At 42.5% G+C, this 27,353-nt stretch overlaps 6 protein-coding genes across 6 annotated transcripts; 3 read left to right on the forward strand and 3 right to left on the reverse strand.

Annotated features, from left to right (window-relative positions):
* Positions 1-891: 891 nt before the first annotated feature.
* Positions 892-4,677, reverse strand: LOC4347494 (putative F-box/LRR-repeat protein At3g28410). The gene is made up of 5 exons (XM_015757063.3): positions 4,414-4,677; positions 3,401-3,507; positions 1,975-2,793; positions 1,722-1,874; positions 892-1,629 (listed from the first exon to the last, which is right to left on the reverse strand). The coding sequence occupies exons 1-5, from the start codon at positions 4,496-4,498 to the stop codon at positions 1,297-1,299; spliced, it is 1,497 nt and encodes a 498-aa protein (XP_015612549.1). The 5' UTR covers positions 4,499-4,677; the 3' UTR covers positions 892-1,296.
* A 1,876-nt stretch (positions 4,678-6,553) lies between these two features.
* Positions 6,554-8,274, forward strand: LOC4347495 (chloroplast envelope quinone oxidoreductase homolog). Its single transcript, XM_015755336.3, has 4 exons — positions 6,554-6,803; positions 6,883-7,024; positions 7,295-7,383; positions 7,476-8,274. Exons 1-4 carry the CDS (start codon positions 6,714-6,716, stop codon positions 8,148-8,150), a joined length of 996 nt encoding a protein of 331 aa, XP_015610822.1. The 5' UTR covers positions 6,554-6,713; the 3' UTR covers positions 8,151-8,274.
* A 2,509-nt stretch (positions 8,275-10,783) lies between these two features.
* Positions 10,784-13,604, forward strand: LOC4347496 (chloroplast envelope quinone oxidoreductase homolog). The gene is made up of 4 exons (XM_015795935.3): positions 10,784-10,988; positions 11,105-11,246; positions 12,341-12,429; positions 12,727-13,604. The coding sequence occupies exons 1-4, from the start codon at positions 10,905-10,907 to the stop codon at positions 13,450-13,452; spliced, it is 1,041 nt and encodes a 346-aa protein (XP_015651421.1). The 5' UTR covers positions 10,784-10,904; the 3' UTR covers positions 13,453-13,604.
* Positions 13,605-14,437: 833 nt separating this feature from the next.
* Positions 14,438-19,097, forward strand: LOC4347497 (leucine--tRNA ligase, cytoplasmic). The gene is made up of 2 exons (XM_015756345.3): positions 14,438-14,589; positions 15,588-19,097. Exon 2 carries the CDS (start codon positions 15,592-15,594, stop codon positions 18,877-18,879), a length of 3,288 nt encoding a protein of 1,095 aa, XP_015611831.1. The 5' UTR covers positions 14,438-14,589; positions 15,588-15,591; the 3' UTR covers positions 18,880-19,097.
* Positions 19,098-20,723: 1,626 nt separating this feature from the next.
* On the reverse strand, positions 20,724-21,853 carry LOC4347498 (uncharacterized). The gene is made up of 3 exons (XM_015756346.3): positions 21,644-21,853; positions 21,373-21,516; positions 20,724-21,259 (listed from the first exon to the last, which is right to left on the reverse strand). Exons 1-3 carry the CDS (start codon positions 21,851-21,853, stop codon positions 20,876-20,878), a joined length of 738 nt encoding a protein of 245 aa, XP_015611832.1. The 3' UTR covers positions 20,724-20,875.
* A 35-nt stretch (positions 21,854-21,888) lies between these two features.
* On the reverse strand, positions 21,889-24,074 carry LOC112935983 (putative F-box/LRR-repeat protein At3g59160). Its single transcript, XM_066304046.1, has 3 exons — positions 23,894-24,074; positions 23,438-23,541; positions 21,889-22,491 (listed from the first exon to the last, which is right to left on the reverse strand). Exons 1-3 carry the CDS (start codon positions 23,913-23,915, stop codon positions 21,889-21,891), a joined length of 729 nt encoding a protein of 242 aa, XP_066160143.1. The 5' UTR covers positions 23,916-24,074.
* Positions 24,075-27,353: the final 3,279 nt, after the last annotated feature.

Below are 27,353 nucleotides of genomic sequence, written 5' to 3' on the forward strand. Positions count from 1 at the left end.
CCGCAAAATTGGCCTCACACGACACTACTCGAGAACTGGTGGACTTAAACCGTTCGTGCGATGGCTAAGGAGAAAAGAAAGGGCATCAAATCGAGCCTCATCCTACTCTCTTGGGAAATTTGGAAAGAGAGAAATAGAGAGGTTTTAAGGAACATAGTTACATAGAGACACTGCCGCACGAAATCATTGATAGAGTGACCGATGAGATTTGGTTATGGCATGCAGGCAGGGCAAAGGGCATTCAATGCCTAATGCCAAACAATTATGAAAGCGCAACCGACAATACGTAATTAGCCTAGTCACAAGACCCACACGTCTCTTTTTTTTTAAGCTGCATCATGCCTCACCCGCTTTCTTTTTTTCCTTTCTTGATGCAACCTCCTAGGCACTAAGGCTATTGTACAGTGTTTCCTTCTCCTTTAATACAAATACACCCTGCAGGATTTAAAAAAATATAAAAACAAAATGCATGGTGTGTTCCTTGTGCATATGGTTATATTTTTAGATCCTTGTTGGTTTGTGGTTTTATGTGGTTATCCTAGTTGGTCTGAAATTCGATGTGGCATGTCACACGGACACTAACGTGACGTCTTTAACTAAACTTACACCGACTAACAAGTGAAATCCACTCAATCATCGTATAACTGGGAGCTTCGCGGGGGAACTAACAGGGAATCAGATTTGTGTTTCTGGCCTTGTGGTAGTATTTTTGTTGGATACATGCACATTACAAGTTACCACATTTGTCCTAAATCTGTTATACTGTTCATGTTGCTTCTTGTTGGCATTATGTAAATCTAATTTTCATGAATGGGCAATTTGTAAATCCTTACTGCACATCCGTGTTACCCAATCAGTAGATCACAGCATTATCAAATGGAAGTACAAAAGTGAGCAACATTTAACATTTTAGCCAAATTTACCCATACAAGTATTGTAGTCACAACACATCCAACCGAACTCCAGGTCATTCAAAATCTATATTTTACAGTACAACTTTACAGCACAGTTACCCACTATTAGCAGCCCGCTTTGTTGCTGATAAATTACTGAAGAACTAAACACTCACCTTTTTTTTGACCAGGAAAACTGACAGGCATTCGCCCACCAGTTATATTTTATATATTATAAGAACACCACAAAAGTCTTACAAAGATTGTAACCAAGAAAGCATACTCCAACTAAACTTTTAACGACCCCAATAATTTAGTAAACAGAGCGTGGTTCATCAAAAAGTTGCACAAAATGAGCGTGGACGCGTGGTTCACAAAATGATAATTGATGCCCTATAGCGTTTCATTCACTAGCATCCAGAACACTTAATCTAACAGTAGAGGGAACTTTCCCTGCGATGTATTTCTGGATAGCCGAGAGAGCTTTAGGCACTTCCTTGAGAATACCAGGACTCTGTTCAGAACGATTAGCCAAGCCAAGGTTCGTGTTCAGAGTAAGGTGCTCAAGAGATGCTGCGTTCTCAAGAATATGACATGTTAGCTCAACCATGCTCTTCGCGGAGCAGAAACCGTTGATCGTCACACTCTTGAGGTACTCATATCGGTGCTCCGGAATCTGCCTCATAAGTGAGGAACTTCCAAATATCGATTCCTGTTCTGCTTGTTGCTGAGATATCTGAAGATGAAAAGTAATAATATACTTGAATTAGTGCTTTCACCAAAGTAGATAGTTTTGCAGGATGAAATGAAAAGTGAATAGCATCTTACAGCCAAGAAGAAAGTCTCCAATAAAGGAGAAGCAGCAAGAAAGGAAACTAGAGAGAGATAATCATAAGCTGGCGAATTGGTCAATCCAATGAGAGAAATACTCAAGTACTTCAGGTAGGGGAATTTGGTAGGTAGCATTGGTGTGTTGAACACCTGCATAAAGATGTCTCAGATTAACCAAACTCCAAGGTATGAGTACTATAATATGGATAACAAACTAGTCTATATAATCATCTAAAGTGTTGGTGTATACCTCACGGAGCGAACCTATGGAAAGAGTTTCAACATTTGGCATCATGGATGGAAGAGTGGCACGGGCATAACGGACAATGCGTGAGCTGCGCATATTTAGTTTCTTCACTTGCAACCACTCTCCAAGTGAAAGTTTTACCTTGTTTCCAGTAAAGTAAAAACTGGATACATTTGGAGCTTTGTTCTCTATAACTCGCACCCTGCTGCATTCTGAAACCGTAATATAGCTGAGCTGCTGCAGTGTGCAAGGTATCTTCAGGCTAACTATCTCATCGCAATGCCTGAGTTCCATCCCCTCGAGAGCCAACGAATTCAAAAGAAGGCACCCTAAATCATCCTCCGTGATACGCACAAAAGACAAACATAGCCTTTTAAGGCTTCTCCATGAACCAGGTTCGATTGTGGGACAGAAGGCGCAATGGCCAAGATCAAGAATCCGAATAGAATCTGCCATCCCATCAGATAGAAGTGAGCATGGGAAATTGTACTTTTGAGCAGTTCCATACAGCGTAAGAGTGAGTTCTTCGATCGCTGGTGTAATAGCAAATTGAAGCCAACGATCAACATGGTCACAGACATCTAGCTCATACGGGACTTCAAGCTTGAATGTCTTCACACAAGTGCCCGAGTGTCTTTTAAGAATGTGGTCAACTTTGCTGATGAAATCTGTCTCACAAACATGTTCATCCAATCCCAGCGTATCCTTGTTAAAGGTGAGGTTTGGATAACATAACCAGGAATTTAGAAAGGCACGAGACACACATGCAACACGAGCCGCATCTCGCATTGGCATCAGGCAATGTATACGGCGCCAGATGTCCTGCACACACCATCATGGGATAAAGTTTGGATATTGTGATTGTGATAAACTTTGATTGGGTGAAAAAGCAGAACAAAACCATATGGGGTATCATTCTATCTCTACCCCAGGTATTCACTCATGATTGCACAAGTACACTGCATGACATAGGCATATTGAGCATTAGAATGTAATTGTGGTGCCTAAATTAAGCATTCGATATAATTGTTTCGCTCTAACAGTGTAATTCGTTGAAATATAATTTAGGCAGGCCTTCTGGCATGGTGTCCTAAAAATTGTAGCATGAGTGAAATATAAGAATGAAATGCACATTAGTATGAAAATTTCCGACGAATTCAAGTAAATATCCTTCGTAGGTAAATAGTATATGAGTCTTGCTTTTGGGGGGAAAAGTTCTTTCTTTAGTAGAATGAAGATGGAATGTGCTCGATGTGGAATAGGCTAAGAACAACTTGCATCTAGAGGATTCTGGTAAGAATAAACAGCAAATAGTGGACCTAGACCATGGCATACCAATGAAACAAGCGTAACGGGTGTACTAATCTGTGTTGGAGCAGTCATAGTGATATTCCCTTGAAATGTAAATCATTCATTTTCTATGTCATACCTTTGAAAGCAACATCCCTGAATTTTTCATTCTTTTAGCACCCTGAGAATCATCATCTTGTTGGGAGGGTGAGAATTTCCTTTTACCCAATTTAGCAATTGATCTATCTGCAAGCACATCATGCATGGTTATAGTTAATTCAAACAATAACAGAAGGAAGCGGACAAATCGAAGCACACAAACAAGCACAGGGAAATCAAAATTTTCTTCTGTTATCCAGCTTTTGAATGCCAATTGAGTTTCCAACTTGTAGCAATCTAAGAGAAAAGAACAATTCATAGTGCGCAGGCGCAAAATTTTGTAAATACCGCAGTCTCCCCAAAGTGTGTATCTCCTGCACTCCAAAGTATCCAACTGAACAGCAATACATTGGAGCAGACGAATCAGTGAAAAATCACATCCTTCTTTCCCAATCCCTAAATTCCCCACTCCTCTCCTCACCCTCACAATTCGGTAAACCCAAGTCACAAGTTTCAGCTCTGGTTGCCATGTTCAGTTAAGTGCCCCATGCTATGATAGGCTGCATCACTCTTTCACCAACGAATCAACTATCTCATGTTGTTATAAAAAAAAAAACTATCTCCGTCTCATAAAAAACCAATCCTATTGGATATGACACATTTTATTACTATGAATCTGGACATATAGAATATATCACATCCCATCTAGATTCGGTTTTTATGGGACGGGAGGGAGTACATCTCATACAATCCCCCCCCCCCCCCAATCATGAGAAAATAAATTGTAGATTAAAATTTGTTCAGAAAGACGCCAGTTTGGATACCTAGCCTACTCAAACAAAAACAATGAGGAACACTTAATCTTGTTACCAACCAATGCACTAGGTTTAACCCCCTGATGAAAAGAAAACAGGTTTTTTTTTAAAGAAATCCTACAAAGAAACATACTAGCCCGGATAGAAACACCATCACGGGCATGGCCGCTTTGTTGCAAAAGAACAATCTGAACAAGTTATATAAGCCGGAGGAGGAGGCCGAGGGAGCTTAGCTTACAGCGGTGTCGGTTTCGCCGGCGGCGACGGCGCTGCCGCCTCCGCCGGGTGGGCATGACCCGGTTCATCTCGAGCGTTATCCCCATGGCCGGCGGCGGCGACACCCGGAATCGAATCAACTCCGCGCGGTCGCCGTCGCTCCTACTCTCCTTCTCCGCTGTTCTACTTCGATCTAATCTATCGATCTCTCTTGCTATTTATTGGCAAATCCTGCGACGAGGAGGGAGGAGGAGGAGATCGTGTTGGCGCCGAACATCAGGAGTCCAGGATGGCCCAGGGGATTATCATTGCTTTTGTTTCCTTGGGAAGGGCTCCTTTTTACTTCATTTGGATTGTTGGGCCGATTATTACTACGGATTATATTCATTTAATTATGACGATAAATTAAGGCCATGTTTAGATCTCACACTAAAATTTTTCACCCTGTCATATCGAACGCTTGAATGAAGTATTAAATATAGGCTAAAAAACTAATTGCACAAATTGCGACAATACGAATCTTTTAAGCCTGATTGTTCCATTATTTGATAATATTGTGCTACATTAAATATTTGCTAACAATGGATTAACTAGGTTTAATAAATTCATCTCGCGGTTTACTGACGAATTATGTAATTTGTTTTGTTATTAGACTGTGTCCGTATATCCAATGTGACACTGTAGAAATTTTCACGAATGCATCTTAACACAGCGTAAATATCTTCGAGAAATTTACTCCTAATTTTACATGAGGTGAACCCAATCTAAACTCTCCAACCGTCGGTAAATTATTCAGTAAAAGTCATTGCAAGAAAAATGTATGTCAACGTGCACGGAACTCTTTTAATCATCTGGGTAGATATCTATTCGATTATTCATGTCAACTAAATAGTAAAAAAAAAACGGACAGGATAGGTTAATGTGTAAGGAGAAATATCAAGTGTTAGAAATGTGAAAATCATGTCTAAAAGTTTTGAAAATTCATAAAAAATATGTTTTGTAAGTTCATTTAAAATAATATAGATAAATGTAGATGTAAAATAAATTCTCACCAAACTCAACTTCATTTGAGAGAAAAAAACAAAATTCAGGTAAATAGTGTCACGTTACTATTCAAATAAAGTTGAGTTTAAACTTTAGATTTGATTTTTGTGAGTTTTCAACCCTCAACTCGTTTTCTCTTATGTGTCCTTAGTGTGTAATAAATTAGTACACAAACATGCAACTTTTAAATTCAACTTGTACTAATATACATATATTTTAAGTTAATTTTGTCATAATTTATAGGATGAGTCTACGAGTCAGGCGCCCGATCGGTTTGGAGAAAAATCGGGCGCTACCGTCAACACCCGATTTACGTGCAAAACTACTTTAAACTGATTTTTCTCTTAAATTACTTATCCAAATCATGATCCGATTGCACCATTAAATTCGTTGCAATTAAATATTCAAAACAAGACCACACATGGATATATTCCGACGAATTTTTTTAAGCTTATTATTGAATTATTTTAAAATGTTGCACAATGTTCCGCTATATATATCGGAATTGTTTCACTAAGTAGATCGAAAATGTTTCACTCGTTTAAATCGGGTGTTGTTTTATCTTATATAAAAACAATGTTCCAGTAAATAGCGAAAGAATATTTCAGTTCACTGCAACATTTGATCCATACATAGTAAAATATTATAAGTACACTAGGTGAAACATTTTTCGGTGGAAAAAAAATAAAACGAATTCTCTTAATATGGGGTTTTAAAAATATGTGGGTTTTTTTGTTGCAATGCAATATTTCACTTCACTGCAACATTGGGTTTATATATAGTGAAACAGTACGAATACACTAGGTGAAACATTTTTTTATGAAAAAAAACAAACCAAATTTCCTTAATAGATGGTTTCCAAAATATGTAGGTGATTTGTTTTATATGGATAAGTGACAGGTGGGGACACGGGATATGTGGTGGGACCAGGTGGGCACGTGATGGGGGGAGGGGGGAGCGACCGATTTTTTTCCCCTCCCCCGCGCGCCCGACGTTGAGCATTCTCGCAATTTATACAAGTTGAATTTTCAACCTGTCTGTCTGTGGAACGCTATATTTCGTATTAATCATCTTATTAATTTTGGTCAACTTACAATAAACGAGTGGATTGTTCATCAATCCCTCTCCGGTGCACATGCTATTTAGATTCCGACGTGGACGGTGCACGTCCAGTCGTCCACCACCACCACCACGGGTCGGACGCCGTCGTGCGTACATATCCAGACGCAGACGCCGACATTGGCGCACCAAACGCACACACCGCGCGCGTCGGCGGCCATGGCCACGACGCCGTCTCCTCCTCCCTCCGCGACGACGATGCGCGCCGTCCAGTACGACGGCTACGGCGGCGGAGCCGAAGGGCTCAAGGTTACATACGCCTGCGAGTTTCACTCCCACTCCCAGCTTAGCTTCTGCTTCTCTGGTTTTCTGATGTGTTTGTGTTCAGCATGTGGAGGTGCCGATCCCGTCGCCGAAGAAAGGCGAGGTGCTGATCAAGATGGAGGCGGCGAGCATCAACCCCATCGACTGGAAGATTCAGAAGGGGATGCTCCGGCCATTCCTGCCATGGAAGTTCCCATCAATTCCAGGTACTAGCAATTAAGATTTCAAGATTCAAGAACAGTTATGTCTAGATTTATAGCTAGGATTTGCTTTTTTTAATATATATAGTAGTATGCAGTATGCACTAGCTAGCAAGTAAAATTTTAAGATTCAAGAACAGCTATGAATTTGGACATATGCGTGTCTATATTCGTAGCTAGGATTTGTTTTTTTTTTATATAGTAGGATGCACTAGCTAGCAAGCTAAAAGAATAACAGGAGCTAGTGATCGCTAATGTGTATACGTGGTCGAGCAGCGTGCGATCTCGCCGGAAAAGTCGCGGCGGTCGGCGGCGGCGTGCGCAGGTTCGAGCTCGGCGACAAGGTCATCGCCATCAATTTCCCGGTACGATAGAAGTTTGATTTCTTTCTCTTTTTTTTCTCTTCTTTTGATCGATCGAGTTGAGTTCAGTTTTTGAGTGTGATTTATCCGAGCAGAGTGGCGGCGGCTTCGCCGAGTACGCGGTGGCGCAGGCGTCGCTCACGGTGGAGCGGCCGCCGGAGGTGTCCGCGGCGGAGGGCGCGTGCCTGCCGCTCGCGGCGGTGACCGCGCTGCAGGCGCTGAGGGCCGCGGGGGCCGGCCTGGACGACGCGCCGCCGCCCAAGAACGTCCTGGTCACCGCGGCGTCCGGCGGCGTCGGCCACTTCGCGGTGCAGCTCGCCAGGCTGGGCGGCCACCGCGTCACGGCCACCTGCGGCGCGCGCAACCTCGCCCTCGTCGCCGGCGAGCTCGGCGCCGACGAGGCGCTCGACTACGCCACCCCGGACGGCGCCGCGCTCCGGAGCCCGTCGGGCAGGAGGTACGACGCCGTGGTGCACTGCGCGCCGCACCTCCCCTGGCAGGTGTTCGACCGCGTCCTCGCCGAAGGCGACACCGGCGGCGTCGTCGTCGACATCACGCCTTCCCCCGCGGCCTTGGCCACCGCGCTGCTGCACAGGGTGACCTTCTCCAAGAAGAGGCTGACGCCGTTCATGTTCTCGCCGAGCAAGGCGGACATGGAGCTCCTGGTGGCCATGGCGAGGCAGGGGAAGCTCAAGCCCGCCGTCGACTCGTGCCACCCGCTGAGCGACGCCACCGGCAAGGTCGTCGTCAAAATCGGAGAAGAAGAATGAGCACGACGCAGGGAGATACCGTTGGATGTTGGAACAGTATGTTCAGTGGCAGCGCACGGTTAACTGTTATTGTATGAAAATAATGTTTTTTAAAGAAACACGGTACAAACGTAAACGTTCATGACACGCGTGCACTCACTCCTATAAACACACACGCACACTCTATCTTTACGAGTACCTCCGAAAGATTGAACCTAATGTTTCAATCATGTGATCACTGTTGCCCACGATTTATTGTAGAACACCTTTGTTTCACAAGTTTATCAGGAAATTAAAAAATGGAATACGCAAAGAGCGCATCTTTGTATTAAGGATGGAAAAAAGTTTAATTACAGAAAATACAAGAAGTGAAGGGGACGGGATGCAGGAATACAATTGCCCAAAAAGATCTATTCTCCTAACCGATGTTGCGACCTCTCGACAATTGGCTGTGGCAAGAACTCCGGAATGGCTGCTCGCGCAAGTCTCTAGAGTTCCGCCTCGGCGGCCATTGCCCTTGCCACTTCCGCCCAAGTCTTTTGCTGCTGATTGAAAACCCTGTTATTCCTCTCTTTCCAGATCGTCCAGGCAATGAGAGTTGCGATGGTGTCGAAACCATGCCGAGCTGCCTTGGTCAATCTCTTTCGGCTATCGCAAAGCCAGAGGTGGAAGGAGACTTCGTTCATCGGCAGAGAACTTGTTTGTCCAATGGCCCTCAGTGCCATCCACCACAGTTGGCGGGACTCTGGGCAAGCGACCAGGAGATAATCGATGATTTCATCGCATTGATCGCAGAGGACACATCGATCGGGGTGTGGCAGCCCGCGCCTCCTCAATCGATCACCCGTCCAGCACCTGTTAAGCACCACTAACCAGACGAAGTACCGGCATCGAGGTGGAGTGAGAGATTTCCAGATCGGGGCAGACTGGAACCAGGTTCTCCCTAGGAACAACGCTTGATAAGCCGATCGGGAAGAGTAATCGCCCGACCCTCCCATCTCCAAGAAAGCACATCGGGCTGGTCCATGAGGTGCACTGCACGAATGTCTTGCCACTAGGATAAATACTCAAGAATGGCTTGAATACCAAGGGCACCGGAGATGTCCTTGATCCACCGCCTATCAGACAGAGCTTATGTGACCATTCTTATTTTGCGAATGCGAGCCGGGATAATAGCATAGAGAGCCGGCGCCTTGCAGCGGATGGATTCTCCCTGCAGCCAACTATCCTCCCAGAACAAGGCCTTCACGCCGTTCCCCACAGAGCACAAAATGGAGGCGGCGACGAAGCTTCGCTCCTTCGGCGAGGACGGGATGTTGAGACCCAGCCAAGGTTTCTCTGGTGAAACTCGCTGCAACCAGGTCCAACGCGCCCTTAGAGCAATTCCCATCCTCTCTAAGTCAGGGACACCGAGTCCACCGTACTCCTTGGGAACGCATACCTGTGACCATGCGACCCTACTATCAGGAAATTATATATTTTAAAATGACACTTGAAAAGTGGCTTGTTCATTTACTCCCTCATTCCCTAAATGTTTGACGCCATTGATTTTTTTAAACATGTTTGACCGTTCGTCTCATTCAAAAATTTTTGTGAATATTATTCAAAAACTTGAGTAATAGTAGTACATTTAACAATGAATCAAATGATAGGAAAAGAATTAATAATTGCTTAAATTTTTTGAATAAGACAAACGGTCAAACATGTTTAAAAAAGTCAACGGCGTCAAACATTTAGGGAAGGAGGAAGTATTTTGGTGATAGCGAACTTTAGAGCATCACCAACAGTCTACCAATAATCTATCCCCAAAATTTAATTTTTGGGTTTCCTAAACTGAAAATAGGTGGTTAAAAAACCCATTCCTCCAAGAGATAGCCTAAATTCAATCCCCAAAACTAAAAGTGGGCCCTTCTATTAAACTACCAACAGAAATTCTAATTTTTTTCCTTTCCCGTGCGCCGAAGGAGATCGCCCCGACGCGGGAAGGAGAGGAGAAACACGGAAGGAGGGGAGAAATGCGTGGAAGGAGGGGATTGGGAGTCGTTCTCTCGCCCTCAAATACACGTACCGAGAAAATTGGAGATGGTAACTCCAAAACGTCCAGAGCTCTTTTGGGAATATGTTGGATCAGTTTTTTAAAACCAAAATCCCAAAAAAATAGGATTGGAGATAGAATAGATAGACTGTTGGTGATGCTCTGACAACTGCCGGAGGTCCATTGGTGTTATTGGTGTTTTTTTGTTCTGTTTTTAGAACTCCATCGATGCATTGATCCGCAACAATCTCCTGCTGCACTCAAGATTTCAGATTCAGCTTTATTTATATATTTTTTAGTCTGACATGAACAAATAACAAACAATCCATGCATCTCGGAACCATATACTATCATGCTTTCAGAGCAACCCGAAATGGACACCCACGGTGGTGAACAATCGAGATGCATATTCCCTCGTTCCAAAAAATACTAACTTTAATTTGATCATGTTTATATCCAGATTTATTATACTAGGTTATATCTTATCTTATATACTCCAGGTTAGTATTTTTTTAACGAAAGGAATATATTGGTAATCAACCAGGCAAACTTTACAGCGCGGGTTCGTTGTCGCGAGGCTGATATTTGCCGGTGCTATGCTACAGAAGCGGCTCACTTCCATCCACGACACCAACCATATCAACATCAACATCGCCACACAAACCACCAAAATCACCAGCTTTTCCATCTCCTCTCTCTCTCTCTCTCTCTCTCGGTGTTGCGTGCTCTCCGTCTCAGCCATGGCTGCCGCTGCCGACGCTGCTCCAAAGACGATGAGAGCTGTGCAGTACGATAAGTACGGCGGAGGACCAGAAGGCCTCAAGGTAAAAAAAACCAGCATCACCAACTGATAATTACAGTTCACAAGAACTGAACATATGCTGCGTGTTTGTTTCTGAATTCTGATGAGATTGCTGCTGGTGGATTTTCAAATTTTCAGCATGTGGAAGTGCCGATCCCGGCGCCGAAGGAAGGGGAGTTGCTGATCAAGATGGAGGCGGCGAGCATCAACCCCATCGACTGGAAGATTCAGAAGGGGATGCTCCGCCTCTTCCTGCCCAAGAAATTCCCCTTCATTCCAGGTTAGATATAGTACTAGTACCAGTATCTGTCTTCTCCCAGTCGCAGGACATTGGCTTCAGAAATTCAGATACAAACCTGAACAAATTGACGGCTGAAAGTCGCGTATCTCACCGTACTGCATCTTAATTACTTCTTCCGTTTCACAATGTAAGTCATTCTAGCATTTCCCATATTCATATTGATGTTAATGAATCTAGACATCTAGATTCATTAACATCAATATGAATATGGGAAATGCTAGAATGACTTACATTGTAAAACGGAGGGAGTAGTAACTGAATTTCAGTTTTGCCTGGCAATTTTGATATGTAAGTACTCCTGTCAGGTGTCAACAATCTATGCTCTTCTTCTGAATTTTTTTGACTGATACATGTTCAGCTACACAAGAAATCAAGCCACAACCTTTTCTTCCGTATAACAGTATGAAAGAGTTGCTAATTCAGTACTTCAGTTGGCTAAAGATGGGTGACGCCTAATGCTTTTTTTCCATGAGAAAATCGTAAGATACATTTATTTCTTTTTAATAAATCTGAAGATTTGTCCATACAAGTATGTTTAAGACTGCAAAAAAAAGAAGAAGAAGAATGCGATCGCTATCTGTACGTGCAAATGAGGACATTATTCTTCCTCGCTTCCCTTTCGTATTCGGCTACCTTTCACTTCATTTTCATGTACATTTTCGTCCTTTTCCTTCCCTTTGATTGCTTTTCGGAGTTCATTACATCACGAAAACGGCGTGATTGGGAAATGGTCGGATGCTCAACAACGCGGCAGTAGTAGTTGGCTAAGATACTCGAAGTAGCGTGTAGTAACTTATGTTCACTTTGGTCTAATAATTTAAAGGTAGTTAATGGTCAACGAGAAAGTAAAAAATGTCAATTATTAAGAAACGGATGGAGTATTTCCTCAAGAACAAAATGGCATTGATATTTACTCCTGTAAATCACCATCAAGTACTCTAACTACTCATTGATTTTGTAGAAGAAGCTATTGAAAATGTTGAACGAGATGCATACTGATTACTGAGCAACTGTTAACAGATGCCACTTTTAAAGTTCAGACTAATCCATGAACTCTTGCCATGGTCGAACAGTTGGTGATCTATCCGGCGAGGTGGTGGAGCTCGGCGGCGGCGTGAGCGGCTTCAAGCCGGGAGACAAGGTCGTTTCCATGAGCTTCCCGGTGAGCATCTTCTTCAGGGAAAAATATTTAGTCCATACTACAAATACAGTGGAAACTATCGTTGGATTGAAAAATTAATGTCTGATATTCGTTCATGTTACCATGAGTATGGGTGAACCTGGGAACCCGCGAGTAAAATTTTTACTCGTGATGACATGGACAAATACACCTATTTTTTGATTTAACGGTAATTTGCAAGTTTAATACGTAGTTTCCACCCTATATATTATCTTCTTCAGCGTTGTAAGCCATTTCGTCTCGATTCGCACGCCTTGACGATCTGTCTCGCCGTGGCAGAACTGCGGCGGGCTCGCCGAGTACGCGGTGGCGCCGGCGTCGCTCACGGTGGCGAGGCCGCCCGAGGTGTCCGCGGCCGATGGCGCCACCTTGCCGGCGGCCGCGGGCTCCGCGCTCCAGCAGCTGAAGGCGGCCGGAGTCAGGTTCGACGCGGACGCCGACGCCGCCGCCGCCGCCGGCGGCCCCAAGAACGTGCTGGTCACCGCGGCGTCGGGCGGCGTGGGCCACTACGCCGTTCAGCTCGCCAAGCTCGCCGGCCTCCACGTCACGGCCACCTGCGGCGCCCGCAACCTCGCCTTCGTCCGCGACGGCCTCGGCGCCGACGAGGCGCTCGACTACAGGACCCCCGACGGCGCCGCGCTGCGGAGCCCGTCGGGCAGGAGGTACGACGCGGTGGCGCACTGCGCGCCGCCGGCGCCGTGGCCGGTGTTCAGGGACGCCCTGGCCGACGCCGGCGGCGTCGTGGTCGACCTCACGCCGGGGGTCGCCGCCACCGTCAGGTCGTTCCTGCACAGGGTGACCTTCTCCAAGAAGAGGCTCGTGCCGCTGATCCTGATGCCCAAGAAGGAGGAGATGGAGTGGCTGGTCGACATGGCCAAGCAAGGGAAGCTCAAGACCACCATAGATTCCAAGTACCCTCTGAGCAGAGCACAGGAGGCTTGGGCTAAGAGCATGGAAGGCCATGCCACGGGCAAGATCGTTGTAGAAATGGGAGGCACAGAATGAGCATTGCAAATTGCAATGTACCTCCCTAAGTGTGAGGATTAGCACCATGGATTCATGATGTCATAAAAAAAAGATGAACAGTTCGGATTGAGTCTGTTGTAATCATTCTCCTCATGCAAAGATTCAGCCTCGATCCAGAGTCATTCACCTTACAACGCGATCAGCTACCACCTACGAGACCAATGATCCTTACTCATCCGACTTTGGAATAGGATCTTTCCGGCACACAAAACAAAACAATAAATTAGCACATAATTAATTAAGTATTTATTTATTTTAAAAAAATAATTAAATGCTGTATAGTTTTTAAAACAACTTTCCTCATATCTATTTTAAAGAAACCACCGTTAGTTTGGAAAACATGTGTACGAAAAATGGAGTTGGCCGTACCTAAGACATCGAATTTCCGATGGACTTGACTGGATAATATCTGTGCCCAACGTTTGATCGTACATCTTATTTGAAAACTTTGTGAAAAATTTAAAAATATTTAGTCACACATAAAGTACTATTTATGTTTTAACATCTAATAGCAATAAAAAATACTAATCATACAAAATTTTTAAATAAGACGAACGATCAAACGTTGAACATGAATAGTGCAAAACTGCATTTATTTTGGGACGGAGGGAGTACATACTTAAGGCTGTGCTCGTTCTAGCTGTTCCCAAGTCCTCCGTCTCGTTTTCCGCGCAACGCTTTCCAAACTGCTAAACGGTACAGTTTTTTTGTAAAAAAAAGTTTATATATTGAAAGATGTTTTTTTAAAAAATCATATTAATAATTTTTTTAAAAATAAATGTTTAATTAATTATAAGAAAATAGGTCGCTCTATTTTTCGTGCGGAGGGAATGCTATCCCAACTTAGGAGAACGAACGCAGACAGGCCCTCTATGAGCATGGCCCATTAGAGGCTTCACTTGAAGCTCGGCCCATTAGTTTCACAAAGCCGTCAAAGCCCACGTCGTTCCCAAGCATATGCCCTAATCGGCTTTAATCCCCTGCAGAAAGAATCCGCCGCCGCCGCCTTCTCCTCTTCCTCCTGCTGCTGCTGGCTCCCAACTTGCTCTCCGGGCTGAGGCTGCGGCTGCTGCTCCCCCGCCTGCGCGCCGCCGCCGCCGCCGCCGCCGTCGTCAGGTACCGACCGGCCGATCGATCCCATCCCCCGCGCCTCCCCCTTTGCAGAGCTGCTGCTCGGAAATTTGTTTTCTCGTTGATGCTATGCAATTTGCTGTGCGGTTTGTGCTCTGCTCCTTGTGTAGACGGGTCGGGGAGGGGTCTGGATGGGTGGGTGGGTTAGCACATCAGTGTTGGGGATTTTAGTTTTTATCATGCCGTTTTAGTTGATAGGGGGTGGATTGATTATTTTCCGTATTGGTTCGTGTGGCTTTGGGCAGAGTGCTCATTACTCAATGTGGTTCGTCGTTTTTCCGATAAGATTTTTAGTTAATCGTCGTAGCTGATCAAGAGTGGAAGTTTAGTGTATGTTGATTCTCTGCTTATGTCACTGGGTTGCGTTATATTGTTGGGGATCTACTTCCTCGTGTAGTTTTACATGAGCATTTCTAGGGAAAAAACCCCCCTAAAATTTTCCTTTTGTTATGGTGAGCCGTTGGTAGGAAGTGTATTTTTCACACTTTATTTCCTGGAGGTGGATTTCTTCTTTCCATCATTTGTCTGCCTTGGTATTATGTGGAATTGTGGATATGCTGTAGTATCCATAGGATGCATGATCCACCTAGTCTTTAGGTTTATGGAACACTTGAGTTAGTGTGAATTTTCTTCTCTTCAAGCTATTAAGTGTGTAAATTAACTAATTCTTTCTGATCTTTCTCCCCCCCCTTCGCTTCTTGAAGATGTTTGTTTGGTTATAAATTTATGATCCTGTTATCCTAGATCACATAATAGCTTCATATCAATGACTTGCCCTGTCATGAGTTGTAGGTATGTTTAGCACAAGACTTCAATCAAATCTTATTGCATAACAATGGTTCATTAAAAACTTATTTTTTTATGTGTGCTTGATGAGTTGGTTAGTTATTCTTGTTTGTGTAGAAACATTGTTTAAGTACTGGACTGAGTTCAATTTTATTAAACAAAAAGCCTTAACCACTTGTTTTTTGTTGATTGATTAGGAAAATGTCATCAAATCCTGATGGAGGCAGAAGTTTTGCTCGGAGAGATATTTTACTCAAGATCCAGTCAGATGCTCAAAAATGGTGGGAGGAGAGCAAGGTTTTTGAGGCTGAACCTGGGAATAAACCTCCGGGCCCTGGGGAAAAGTTCTTTGGCAACTTTCCATATCCTTACATGAATGGCTTGCTACATTTGGGCCATGCGTTCTCCTTGTCTAAACTTGAGTTTGGTGCTGCATATCAGAGGCTTCGTGGTTCAAATGTTCTTTTGCCATTTGCTTTCCACTGTACGGGAATGCCCATCAAGGCCTCAGCAGATAAACTCTCTAGGGAGGCGCAACAATATGGATATCCTCCAGCGTTTCCTGAAGTAGAGGATGATTCAAGTGCAGAAGTTGCTGATAGTAGCCAGGCTGACAATGCGGCTTCTGTTGTCCCAGATAAATTTAAGAGCAAGAAATCTAAGGCTGCTTCGAAGGTTGGCATGCAGAAGTTTCAGTGGGAGATCATGAGAGGCTTTGGCTTATCAGATGAAGAAATCGCCAAATTTCAGGATCCTTACCACTGGTTAACTTACTTCCCTCCATTGGCGAAGGAGGACCTCAAGGCCTTTGGTCTGGGCTGTGATTGGAGGAGGTCATTCATAACTACTGACATGAACCCCTTCTATGATGCATTTGTCCGGTGGCAAATGAGAAAGCTGAAGAAAATGGGCAAGGTTGTCAAAGATATGAGGTACACAATCTACTCTCCATTGGATGGTCAACCTTGTGCTGACCATGATCGAGCATCTGGTGAAGGTGTACAGCCACAAGAATATGTGTTAATTAAAATGGAAGTTGTTCCACCTTTTCCTCCCAAGTTGAAGACCATGGAAGGAAGAAATGTTTATTTGGCAGCAGCCACATTGAGACCTGAGACAATGTATGGGCAGACAAACTGTTGGGTATTGCCTGATGGAAAATATGGGGCCTTTGAGATCAATGACACTGATGTCTTCATTGTTACATCAAGGGCTGCTCTTAATCTTGCATATCAGAATCTATCAAGGGTCCCAGAAAAACCAACTTGCTTAATGGAGTTATCTGGTTGTGATCTGATTGGTTTACCACTGAAATCCCCTCTTGCCTTCAATGAGATCATATATGCACTTCCCATGCTTACTATCTTAACAGATAAAGGTACTGGCATTGTGACTAGTGTCCCAAGTGATTCTCCAGATGATTTCATGGCACTACAGGATTTAGTCGCAAAGCCAGCTTTGAGACAGAAGTATGGTGTCAAAGATGAATGGGTTCTTCCCTTTAAGGTTGTACCAATAATCAACATTCCTGAATTTGGAGACAAGTCTGCTGAGAAGGTGTGCCTCGATCTTAAGATTAAGAGTCAGAATGACAAGGAGAAGCTTGCTGAAGCAAAAAGGATGACATATCTGAAAGGTTTTACTGATGGGACAATGATTGTAGGGGAGTTCAATGGCAGAAAAGTTCAAGAAGCGAAGCCACTGATAAAGAACAAGCTTTTGGAAGAAGGCACAGCAGTGTTGTATAGCGAGCCTGAGAAGAAAGTTATGTCGAGATCTGGTGATGAGTGTGTTGTTGCTCTCACAGATCAATGGTACATTACTTATGGTGAGACTGAATGGAAGCAGAAGGCAGTTCAATGCTTGGAGAAGATGAATACATTCTCAGCTGAAACTCGTAATGGTTTTGAACACACGTTAGGCTGGCTGAACCAGTGGGCCTGCTCTCGTTCTTTTGGCCTAGGTACTCGCATTCCATGGGATGAGCAGTTCCTTGTAGAATCTCTTTCTGATTCCACCCTCTACATGGCATATTACACAATCGCTCACCTTTTGCAAAATGGCAACATGTATGGCAAGGAAATATCTTCTATCAGACCAGAACAAATGACAGATGAAGTCTGGGATTATGTGTTCTGTGATGGTCCAGCACCCAATAGTGACATCCCTCCTGCCCTCTTGAGCAAAATGAAGCTGGAATTTGAGTACTGGTATCCATTTGATATTCGTGTCTCTGGTAAGGATCTTATCCAAAACCATCTGACTTTCAGCATTTACAATCATACAGCACTTCTTCCAGAGCATCATTGGCCTCGTGGTTTCCGCTGCAATGGACATCTTATGCTTAATTCTGAGAAGATGTCCAAGTCCACAGGGAATTTCCGAACTCTTCGACAGGCCATTGAAGAATTCTCTTCTGATGCCACTAGATTTGCCCTTGCTGATGCCGGTGATGGTATGGATGATGCAAACTTTGTCTTTGAAACAGCAAATGCTGCTATTTTGAGGCTTACAAAAGAAATTGCATGGATGGAAGAGGTTATAGCCGCTGAATCTTCTCTGAGAGCTGGGCCTCCCTCTACCTATGCTGACCATGTGTTTGCCAACGAGATAAACATTGCGGTGATAGAAACTGAGAAGAGCTACAATGCCTTCATGTTCAGAGATGCCCTTAAGTTGGGGTTCTATGACCTACAGTTGGCTAGAGATGAGTACAGACTCTCTTGTGGAGCAGCAGGCATGAATCGTGAATTATTATGGCGGTTCATGGAGGTGCAGACTAGGCTCATTACCCCCATTTGTCCACACTATGCTGAGCATGTGTGGCGAAACATCCTGAGGAAGGAAGGATTTGCAATAAAGGCAGGCTGGCCAATTGCTGGAACCCCAGATCCCACACTAAGAATTGCTAACAAATATTTACAGGACTCCATAGTTAAATTCAGGAAGCTGCTCCAGAAGCAAGAATCTGGTTCCAAGAAACCCAAGAAGGGAACTGCACCTCCTCCATCTGAGCAAAACAAGCTGACTGTTGGTCTGGTCTACGTCAATGAGAACTATTATGGATGGAAAGAGCAATGTTTGAGGGTTCTCCAGTCTAAATTTGATAGCCAAGCACGTTTGTTTGCTCCTGATGAGGAGATTAATGAAGCATTGAAGAACTGCTCCATCGGACAGGAAACTAACTTCAAACAAGTCCAGAAGCTCTGCATGCCTTTCATCAAGTCGAAAAAAGATGAGGCGAGGAGTGTTGGGCCCCACGCTTTGAATTTGAAGCTTCCTTTTGGTGAAATGAGTGTTCTCGAGGAGAACTTGGAGCTGATCAAGAGGCAGGTAGGCCTTGAACATGCAGAGGTCCTGTCTGCTTCTGATGAGGCTGCTCGTGCTAAAGCTGGCGTGCATGCTTCTATGCTGGACAAGACCCCGCCTTCTCCTGGTGAGCCAGTAGCAATCTTCATGAGCAAACTAGACCTCGAAGCGCGGTGCTGAGCTTAACTGTCACAATGAAATTGCAAAATGAATAGTTAGGAGGAGTTCACTGAGATTTCCTTATTTTCATGCACAAGTTAAAGTTATGTTAGCTTGCAGCTTCTACAGTATCATAGTATTTTGTGGAAAAGAACAGTTTGGTTATTCCCTGTAACAGTGATGGTATAAGAAACCCATTTTGAAGAATAATTGAGTGTATTGAATGAGTTTTATTTGCATCAGGTTTGAATTTGATGCTTCTATACCAGTTCACTTTCTGTTGGATGTGATGTTTGAGTTATGCAGAATGTTAGTTTCATTACTATGTAGCATATCATGTATTGTGTTCCACTCTGAAGAGGTGACAAGTTGTTTACACTTCACACTGATGTCTCTGTTGAAGACTCTATAGCATCATGGAACCAAGTGTAAGAGTTGATATGCATTTTTTTTCCAGTTATCAATTGTTCAATATACTGTACTATATGCTTAAAACCACTAGCTATTAGTGTTGTACTTGTCTAATATAAGAAGTTGCGAGTTGCTGCATCTGACTTTTGGGGGGTAGTGTGTTCTTTCCCTAAATGAGGTAACATATTTATATGTGATTTTTTGTTCATTACAGGCTGATAAAATATTAGTCGACAACTTGACATTGGATATTTTCCAATCTACTCAGTTCTAACTGGATATATTTGAAAATCGCACTAAAGTTTCCACCTCTGAAAGTGTGATTGCAGGTTGGTTCCGTACAGATTGTTCTTCCTTTATTGATCAGTTGTCATTTATTTGCAGTGCACTCAGTTTTTAAGTCGCTAATTTCAGCCTTGTGATCATGAAGATCCCTGAAAATATCTTGTTTAATTCATTATCTGTGAATTAGTTCCCAGTAGTTTGGAAATTTGAAAATTTTAAGCTTCTCTCAGATACTTCAGATCGTGGCCCAGCTCAAAACATGAATGGTTAATCATACTACCTCCTTCCTATATTATATTCCTATATTATATAGGACGGAGGTAGTATCTGCTTGCTGAAAACCAGGTAAGTGGAAGCTTTTGAAGTTATTATACAGAGATTGCATTGCATTAGATGTTTCTGCTTGTATTTCACTCACGAAATGGAAGGAAAAAAAAACTATTATCATATCAACAATTTAACATCAAGTGACCACCATAACTTCATGTTTGATTGTAAGTTTCAGTACAGAGTTCTTTTTGTGCTACAATAAAATAAAATGTCCAGCTAATAGTTATATTAGGACAGACTGGATGTTTCCAGTTCTCTGGTATACTGATGTTCTCCCCAATATGATGCAAATTTCTGCCCCGATCCGTATAGTCACTGTATTTTGCCACGATAACATTCTAGAATTGTTCTACGGCAACTTTAGGGACATTTTAGTTCCATGATTCTGTCCTGTTCTGATGTTCAGACTTACATGGTGGCTTTATTGTTCCACTATTTTTGATAACGATGCCTTTTTTCTGTAGTGACATGTGTTATCTCTATATTCATTTAATTCTTCTAAAACGATTAATATTGTGATATTAACCAGTATTTGAATAGTTCCACCGTTCTTTCTGTACCAAGTTAATTCCATTTGAGTGTACAATTTATTTAATTTACAGAAAGGTGCTTTCTATCTTATCATCTTCTGAGGCGGCAGAACTCCATGTTATTGTTATATCCTTTTGGATTGAGAAGGCTGCTGCTTATTTTGTACTTCAACACGAGTGAATTGGAAAGTAGCTGTCCAACAGTTGCTCAGTCCATTGCTCAGAGGTAAAGTTTTTCAGTGATGTCTTATTTTAAGACTAGAGATCTGTACAACAAATATGTAACCTGTACAACAATTGCTCAACAAGTGCTGGAGTAATTTATGGGTGAATAAATATATTAAAGATATTGACTAGGATGCAATGATCCTTTCTCAACAAGTTATGTCGGCAATCCGTAGGGTTTTAAAAAAATGGTTAAAAAAAACATATGGGCATGGTAACCGGTAATAACTTAGCATCTACTGTACAGGGCAACGGCTGCAAGGCTCAACAAGTTCAAACTTCACTGTAGGTGGAACTTTCCCCATGATGTATGTCCTGATAGCCAAGACTGAATTACAGGCCTCCATGATTTGTTCTGTATAATGTGGGTAACATCTGCCACTGCCGGAAGCACAAAGCCCAACATAACCACAGGTGTCGAGTTTAATACGATCGAGCGACGATGTCGTCTCAAGGATATGACATGTTAGCTCGACCAAGCCCTTCGCGTAGCAGGAACCGACGACCTCGAATTTCTTGAGACTGTCATGGCGGTGTCCTGGCATCTGCCTCAGCTGTTCAGAGTCTCCAAGAGTCCAAGGATGCCCCATATGACCCAGTGGTATGTATATGTCCCATATCTGCACATATAGGATCAAAATTAATTGTAAAACAGAGAGAACACTTCAAAAGATGGTTATATTTATGGATGATATATACTACTTGTCTTTACAAGATGAAACTAGTTACTTACATGCAAGATGAAAGTCTCGAGTGAAGGAGAGGCATCGAGAAAAGAAACAAGAGAAAGATAATCAAAGTTTGGGGACCTGTTAAGAGATATATGCAAGTGCTTGAGGCGAAGATATTTCCCTGGTACAGTTTGTGTACTGACAATCTGCATAAAGATGTCTCGTATTATTTTATTTTAATGGATGTCTACAGTTTTATGTAATTTTTTAATAGATGTCTACAATTTTATGTACAATTGCTACTCTATAATTATGTAATGCTTCAGAGTTTACCTGTGTTTGTGATGATATTCTAAGTTTTTCAACATTTGGGACAATAGACAAAAGATTGGTGAGAGCATAGCAGAGAATGCTAGAGTGATCTGAACATGACATCTCAAGGTCTTTTACTTGCAGTAAACCCAACATTCGCACTGCATGAACATGACCCCGGAAGTGAAAGGTGGCGATATTTGGAGCATAGCTCTCTACCACTTTCAGCATTTGACATCTACTCACAAAAAGAGTATGGAGCCGCTTCAGCAACTTGGTATCTTCAACTGAACTATCTCTTTACAATCCATCATTATCAACCACTCCAATGCGGGTGAATTGGAAAGAAGGTACTCTAGCTCAAACCCAGTGATTCGCACGGAATATAGATGCAACGTTGTCAATGTTCTCAGGCAACCAAGATCAGCAGTGGGGCGGATGGCACAGCGAGAGAGATGAAGATACTGAATCGAGTTACCATTACCATCAGATAAAAGCGAACATGGGAAGCTGTATTCTGCATTGCTGTTTATAGGCAGTATCAGGGTGAGTTCTTCAATCCCTCGTGTGACAGCCTTGTGAAGCCAACTGTCAATATAACTTAAGTCCACATCAGTACTATCCAAGAAAACAAGCTCTAGTTTCTTCACGCCAATGCCTGAGTGATTTTGTAAAATGTGGTTAACTTTGCTGATGAGATTTCTCGTTCTCTCATCATCACTAAATGCACTCTCCTGCAATCGGAGTAGCTCCTCACTGAACATAAGGTAGGGATAGCATCTCCAAGATCGTAAAAATGAATGAGACACACAAGCAGCACGAGCAGCATCTCGAAGTGGCATTAAGGAATGAATGTACCAAAAAATGTCCTGCATGCAAAGCAATGTGAGAACAGTAGTACTGGAAGTACGAAAGCAATGCAAAGATGTGCTGCATCACATACAGAAGAAGAAAATACACTGGTATGTAGCTGTGGTAGGTGGAATGAGAATTTCCCTCGAAAAAATTGGTGGACTGAGACATGGGATCTTTATATGAATATTGCATAAATCTTTTTCCAGACAGTGATTAGTAAGGATCAGCAAAAATTGAAATAGGTATGTTCAATCAACAAATGCTATTTCCATGCGTTCGGGAAAATCATGTTGTTATACTGTGCAATATGATATTATAAGCTAAGGATGACAGAATAGCAAAGAACCGGAAATAAACATGTATACTCTGTACAGCATACGTATAGTGCATCTGGATGTTTTGCAGCAAGAACATAGAATGAGTAGACCAGATGAATGAATAACCGTGCATAACAATATCTGGGGATTTTCTTCAGTACTTCTCTTTAAAAGATTTGGAGATTGTCAAAGCAAAGTTGAGTATAGTTATCAATGACGAGTAAATTCATACAGATATTTATCTGAATCGTCCTTATCTTTATAGGCAATATTGAATCAGATGTGATTAAATCCTACAACTTATAACCAAAGATGCAGTTCGTCAACTAGGATCAGAGAATATTAGTAACAGAATCATATAAACACGACTGAAAATGTGATGCATTCAACCCTACACCTAACATTAAAATTATATCTAAAATTATCTTCAAAAGAATTAAAATTATATAAGCATACCTATCTTTATATCTTGTAGAGAGTGAATTTAGCAATGAATTTTTCTCTTTAAATATCACGGGCCAAATGAAGGGTTCACACTAACATTCACATTCCCATGCCCACCACATTACTCCTACCTACAAATTCCTATTCGAGCCACAACTAATTCACATGCATGTAGGCTTTGCACTATAGTAATTTATACCTCTAGAAGGTCTGCACCTGATCTTATTCGTTTGTCATCTTGGCAATCATCATCTTGTTGGCAAGGAGAGCCCTTCCTTTTGGCCACTGACTCAGTTAATCCATCTAAAAATACATCACACTATCATAAGAACCCCAAAAATAAACTAATAATAATGGAATGCAAGCATGGCATGAAAATTGCAATGTAGAAGTTAAATTAATCCATCTGGAAGCTTTAAACTCGGTCTTGGAAGGACAAAGATATGAGTTGATAGTCTTCAATCTAAGCGATTTGAAAAGTTCACAATCTGCAGCTGGAAGCTAATGGATTTGTGCCGTAAGCTTCGTTCTCACTAGTTGAGCCGAAAGCTAGCGATTTTTTTTTTCTGGAGTTTTTGTGAATTTTGGTTCAATCTGAGGTAGACATGCTGCGCAAAGAAGTCAAGAAGAGGGGAGCTCGTCGAGTTCGTCGTACCTGTCGTCGGAGAGGAAGCCATGGCGTCCTAGGCTCCTAGCCGAAGCAGCAGCAGATGAAGCCCCTCTCCCTCTCCTCGCCGCCTCCGAATAAGAAGCGGCCGCGTCTTCCGTAGCACCGGCGAGCGGCGGCGGCGGCGGCGGCGCTTGTTCGTGACGGAGACGCCCGGCGAGCGAGGGCTAAGGCTTCCAGGCCCCGGCCCCCGGTGGCTAATATGGGCTGGGCTGGGGTCTCCCGGTCGAGGAATAAGTTCACTTTGACTCCCTTAATAGTGGTCCAATCTAATTCGTACCCCTGAATTACAATTTGACTCCCAACTATTAAAACCGGTACAACTTGACTCCCTCAACGGTCTTAAAGGGAGGTTTTACTGACTTGGCACCTATGTGACGGTGTTCCCTTAATAGTGGTCCAATCTAATTCGTACCCCTGAATTACAATTTGACTCCCAACTATTAAAACCGGTACAATTTGACTCCCTCAACGGTCTTAAAGGGAGGTTTCGCTGACTTGGCACCTATGTGACGGTGTTGACCTGGTCTTCGTTCCACGTGACGGTGATGTGACGCTTATGTGGCATTAGACTTAAGAAAATATATATGTGGGATCCATTTGTTAGTGATAAAAAAAAATTATGGGACCTACTAACATAGGGGGCCACAGGTCATCCTCTCTCCTTTCCTTCCTCCTCCTCCCTCTCTAGCTTCTCTCTATGCCATAAGACCAAAACCAAGTCAACACCGCCATATATATTTTTTTAATTGTAGTGCCACATAAACGCCACGTAGGATGAAGACCAAGTCAACACCGCCACATCAGCGAAACCGCCCTCCAAAACCACCGAGGGAGTCAAATTGCATCGGTTTTGATAATTAAGGGGTTGAGATATCCGGTATTGTGGTTCAGAGATATGAATCAGATTCGACCACTACTTAAAGGAGTCTAAGTGAACTTGTTCCCCCGGTTGAAGCCTGGTGCTCTCAGCCCGGCCCACTAGAGAGATGGAGCCCAGGTGTTGTGGCGGCGACGACGCAATTTTCTCTGCAACTTTTTTTTTAATCAAAGTTATAGAAAAATTGGCAATACTTTTTTGGAAGAAACTATCGGAATATATGTTTAATGCTAGGCGTAATGAAACTAATTTAATGATATAAATGTTGTTATATTTTTTTATAAAATTCTAAAATGTTTAAGTTAGAGGGAGTATCTGGTATAACTGGAATATAACGAGGCCATAAATAATTCACAACGGTTAAGACTTCATCAAAGCTTTATTTGTCCGTAAAAACTCCCGCGGCGTTTTTCTCTTCCCGCAGGCGCTGTTTGTTACTGTCAGAGTGTCATTTCCAAATAGATTTGTTGCCTTCTATCATCTCTGAAACTGTGGATGCAGACCACGGCCATGACCGACGCCGTGGACCTTTTTTTTCTTTCTTTTCTGTATTTGCTGAAAAATAACTGAATTTTTCATTATAGTGGGTCAGGCGGATGGCCACACACACATATCACAATCCAGCTGAAAATTCATGCTGCTAGATTTGCAGATACTCCAGTTCCTGAACAGACTCGCACAAAGACTGAACACAAAGAAATCAACTAGTAAACGAAGCAAGCTGGAATGATGGGAACATGCATGTTACTACAACTAAACCAATAGTCAGCAAGAGTTGAAATGGAGGCTCATCAACTTAGATCATCAGCATGATGGAATTAATTAAAGTAACATACTTTTTGCAAGTGGTGAAGAAGCACTGGGAGACCAATAATCTGGATTAGGTCCAATTTTTTTCTGGTCTAATGCCATTCCAATGCAAGTCAAAGATTGCTCCACTGTGAAGCTTACCTGAGCCACTGGGACCAGACTTCCAACTTGCAGTACTAATATAATACTAACACTATAGCACTGGCTTCAGATAGCAGACCAAGTGCACTAGTGCAGAGATTTCTGAACAATTAGTTTGGTACTATAACTTATTTTTTAGCTGTAAAATGGCAGAGTTCAATTGTCTCTAGCCAAAAAAAAAAAAAAAAACAGATGACCTGAAATACTAGCTGAAAACTTTGACCTATTATTCATTGCACAATGCAATGCAACACTTCCAAGATCTCACAAGTCACAAGCCTCAGATCCAAGGTGCTTTCCTGCTCACAAATGATTCTGTTCATGCTGCTCCAGAACATGATCACCAGACTGTTGTATAGACAGACCTCGTTCATCATCAATTCAGACTTGTTAAGTACAGGCCTATCTCTAATTCTTAATTTATATTATTTGTTGCTTTCTGCATAATTTATGAGATGGATTCTCTCTGGTCCTATATACTATCCGTGTTCAATGCAATGTTTGGAGCTTGGAACAATCTAGATGCCGACATATTTATTTCCCAAGATTTAAACTGGACCATATAGTTTTGGTTCAATGATGTGTACTGAAAACTATAGTCAGAAAATATTGTCCGATGCAGCGTTAGAAAATGGCATATGAGATATCTGGTTAGGCGAGCAAAATCCCAGAAGCACCACACTAATAAATAGCTAAATGATTTTGTGACGATTATTCGAGGGTACAAACGGAAAAATGGATTTAAAATAATTTTCTAAGAAACTCATATAGAGGAAGTATTTCTTGCTTTCCTTAGAAAAGAACACACATTGGCTTTCTTGCTGTGAGCTGCATGTTCAACCAATTGAATCAGGGAGAAGAAACAAAGGCAAATGCTGACAAGAAGGCCATATTTTTGCCTGCAGAATGTACAATTTTTCGCAGAGTACAATGATGTGTTCTCTGCTCATTTTTGGATTCTGTAGCAAAAGTCAAGTATAGTAGAATATGCAACATCACTGGAATCTGCAGCATATACACAATTTTTCACAGAGTACAATGATGTTTTCTCTGCTCTTTTTTTGGATCATGTAGCACAAATCTAGTAGTAGAATAATGGAACAACATCACTGGAATCTGATGGCCCCATGCAAAGAAGCAGCTGTGGTGTAAAGGCAGGAAATGGACAAGAATCGTCCTAGGACTAAGGCTTAGCAGCATGAATGCATGATGGATGGTTCAGAAAGGGGGCCATTCATGGACAGATTGCCAGTGCGAATAAATAGGGCTTATAAAAGGAATCCAAAGTTCAAAAGACCCCGTTTAGTTCAGCTGCAGATTATAATCCAAAAAGAATTTGATTTTTAAAAATAATCTTAGGTAGATTTTCTAATAGTATAATGTAGTACGGTGTACCATAAAGGGATTCTTATAGAGCAACCAAAGTGATGAATCATGAAGAAAACCCCTAAAATTGAGTATGAATTTAAATTATAAAATTCCTTTCAGGTTATAATCTGCGGCAGAACAAAGGAGAGAGTAAAACTATATCTCTAATTACTGGGAAAAAACTGCAAAAAAAAAGCACAGTTGCAGACAATATGCAGTGTCTCTATCAACTATCACAACAAGATGATT

This window comes from Oryza sativa, chromosome 9 (genome assembly GCF_034140825.1).
Source record: "Oryza sativa Japonica Group chromosome 9, ASM3414082v1".
Taxonomy (NCBI): domain Eukaryota; kingdom Viridiplantae; phylum Streptophyta; class Magnoliopsida; order Poales; family Poaceae; genus Oryza; species Oryza sativa.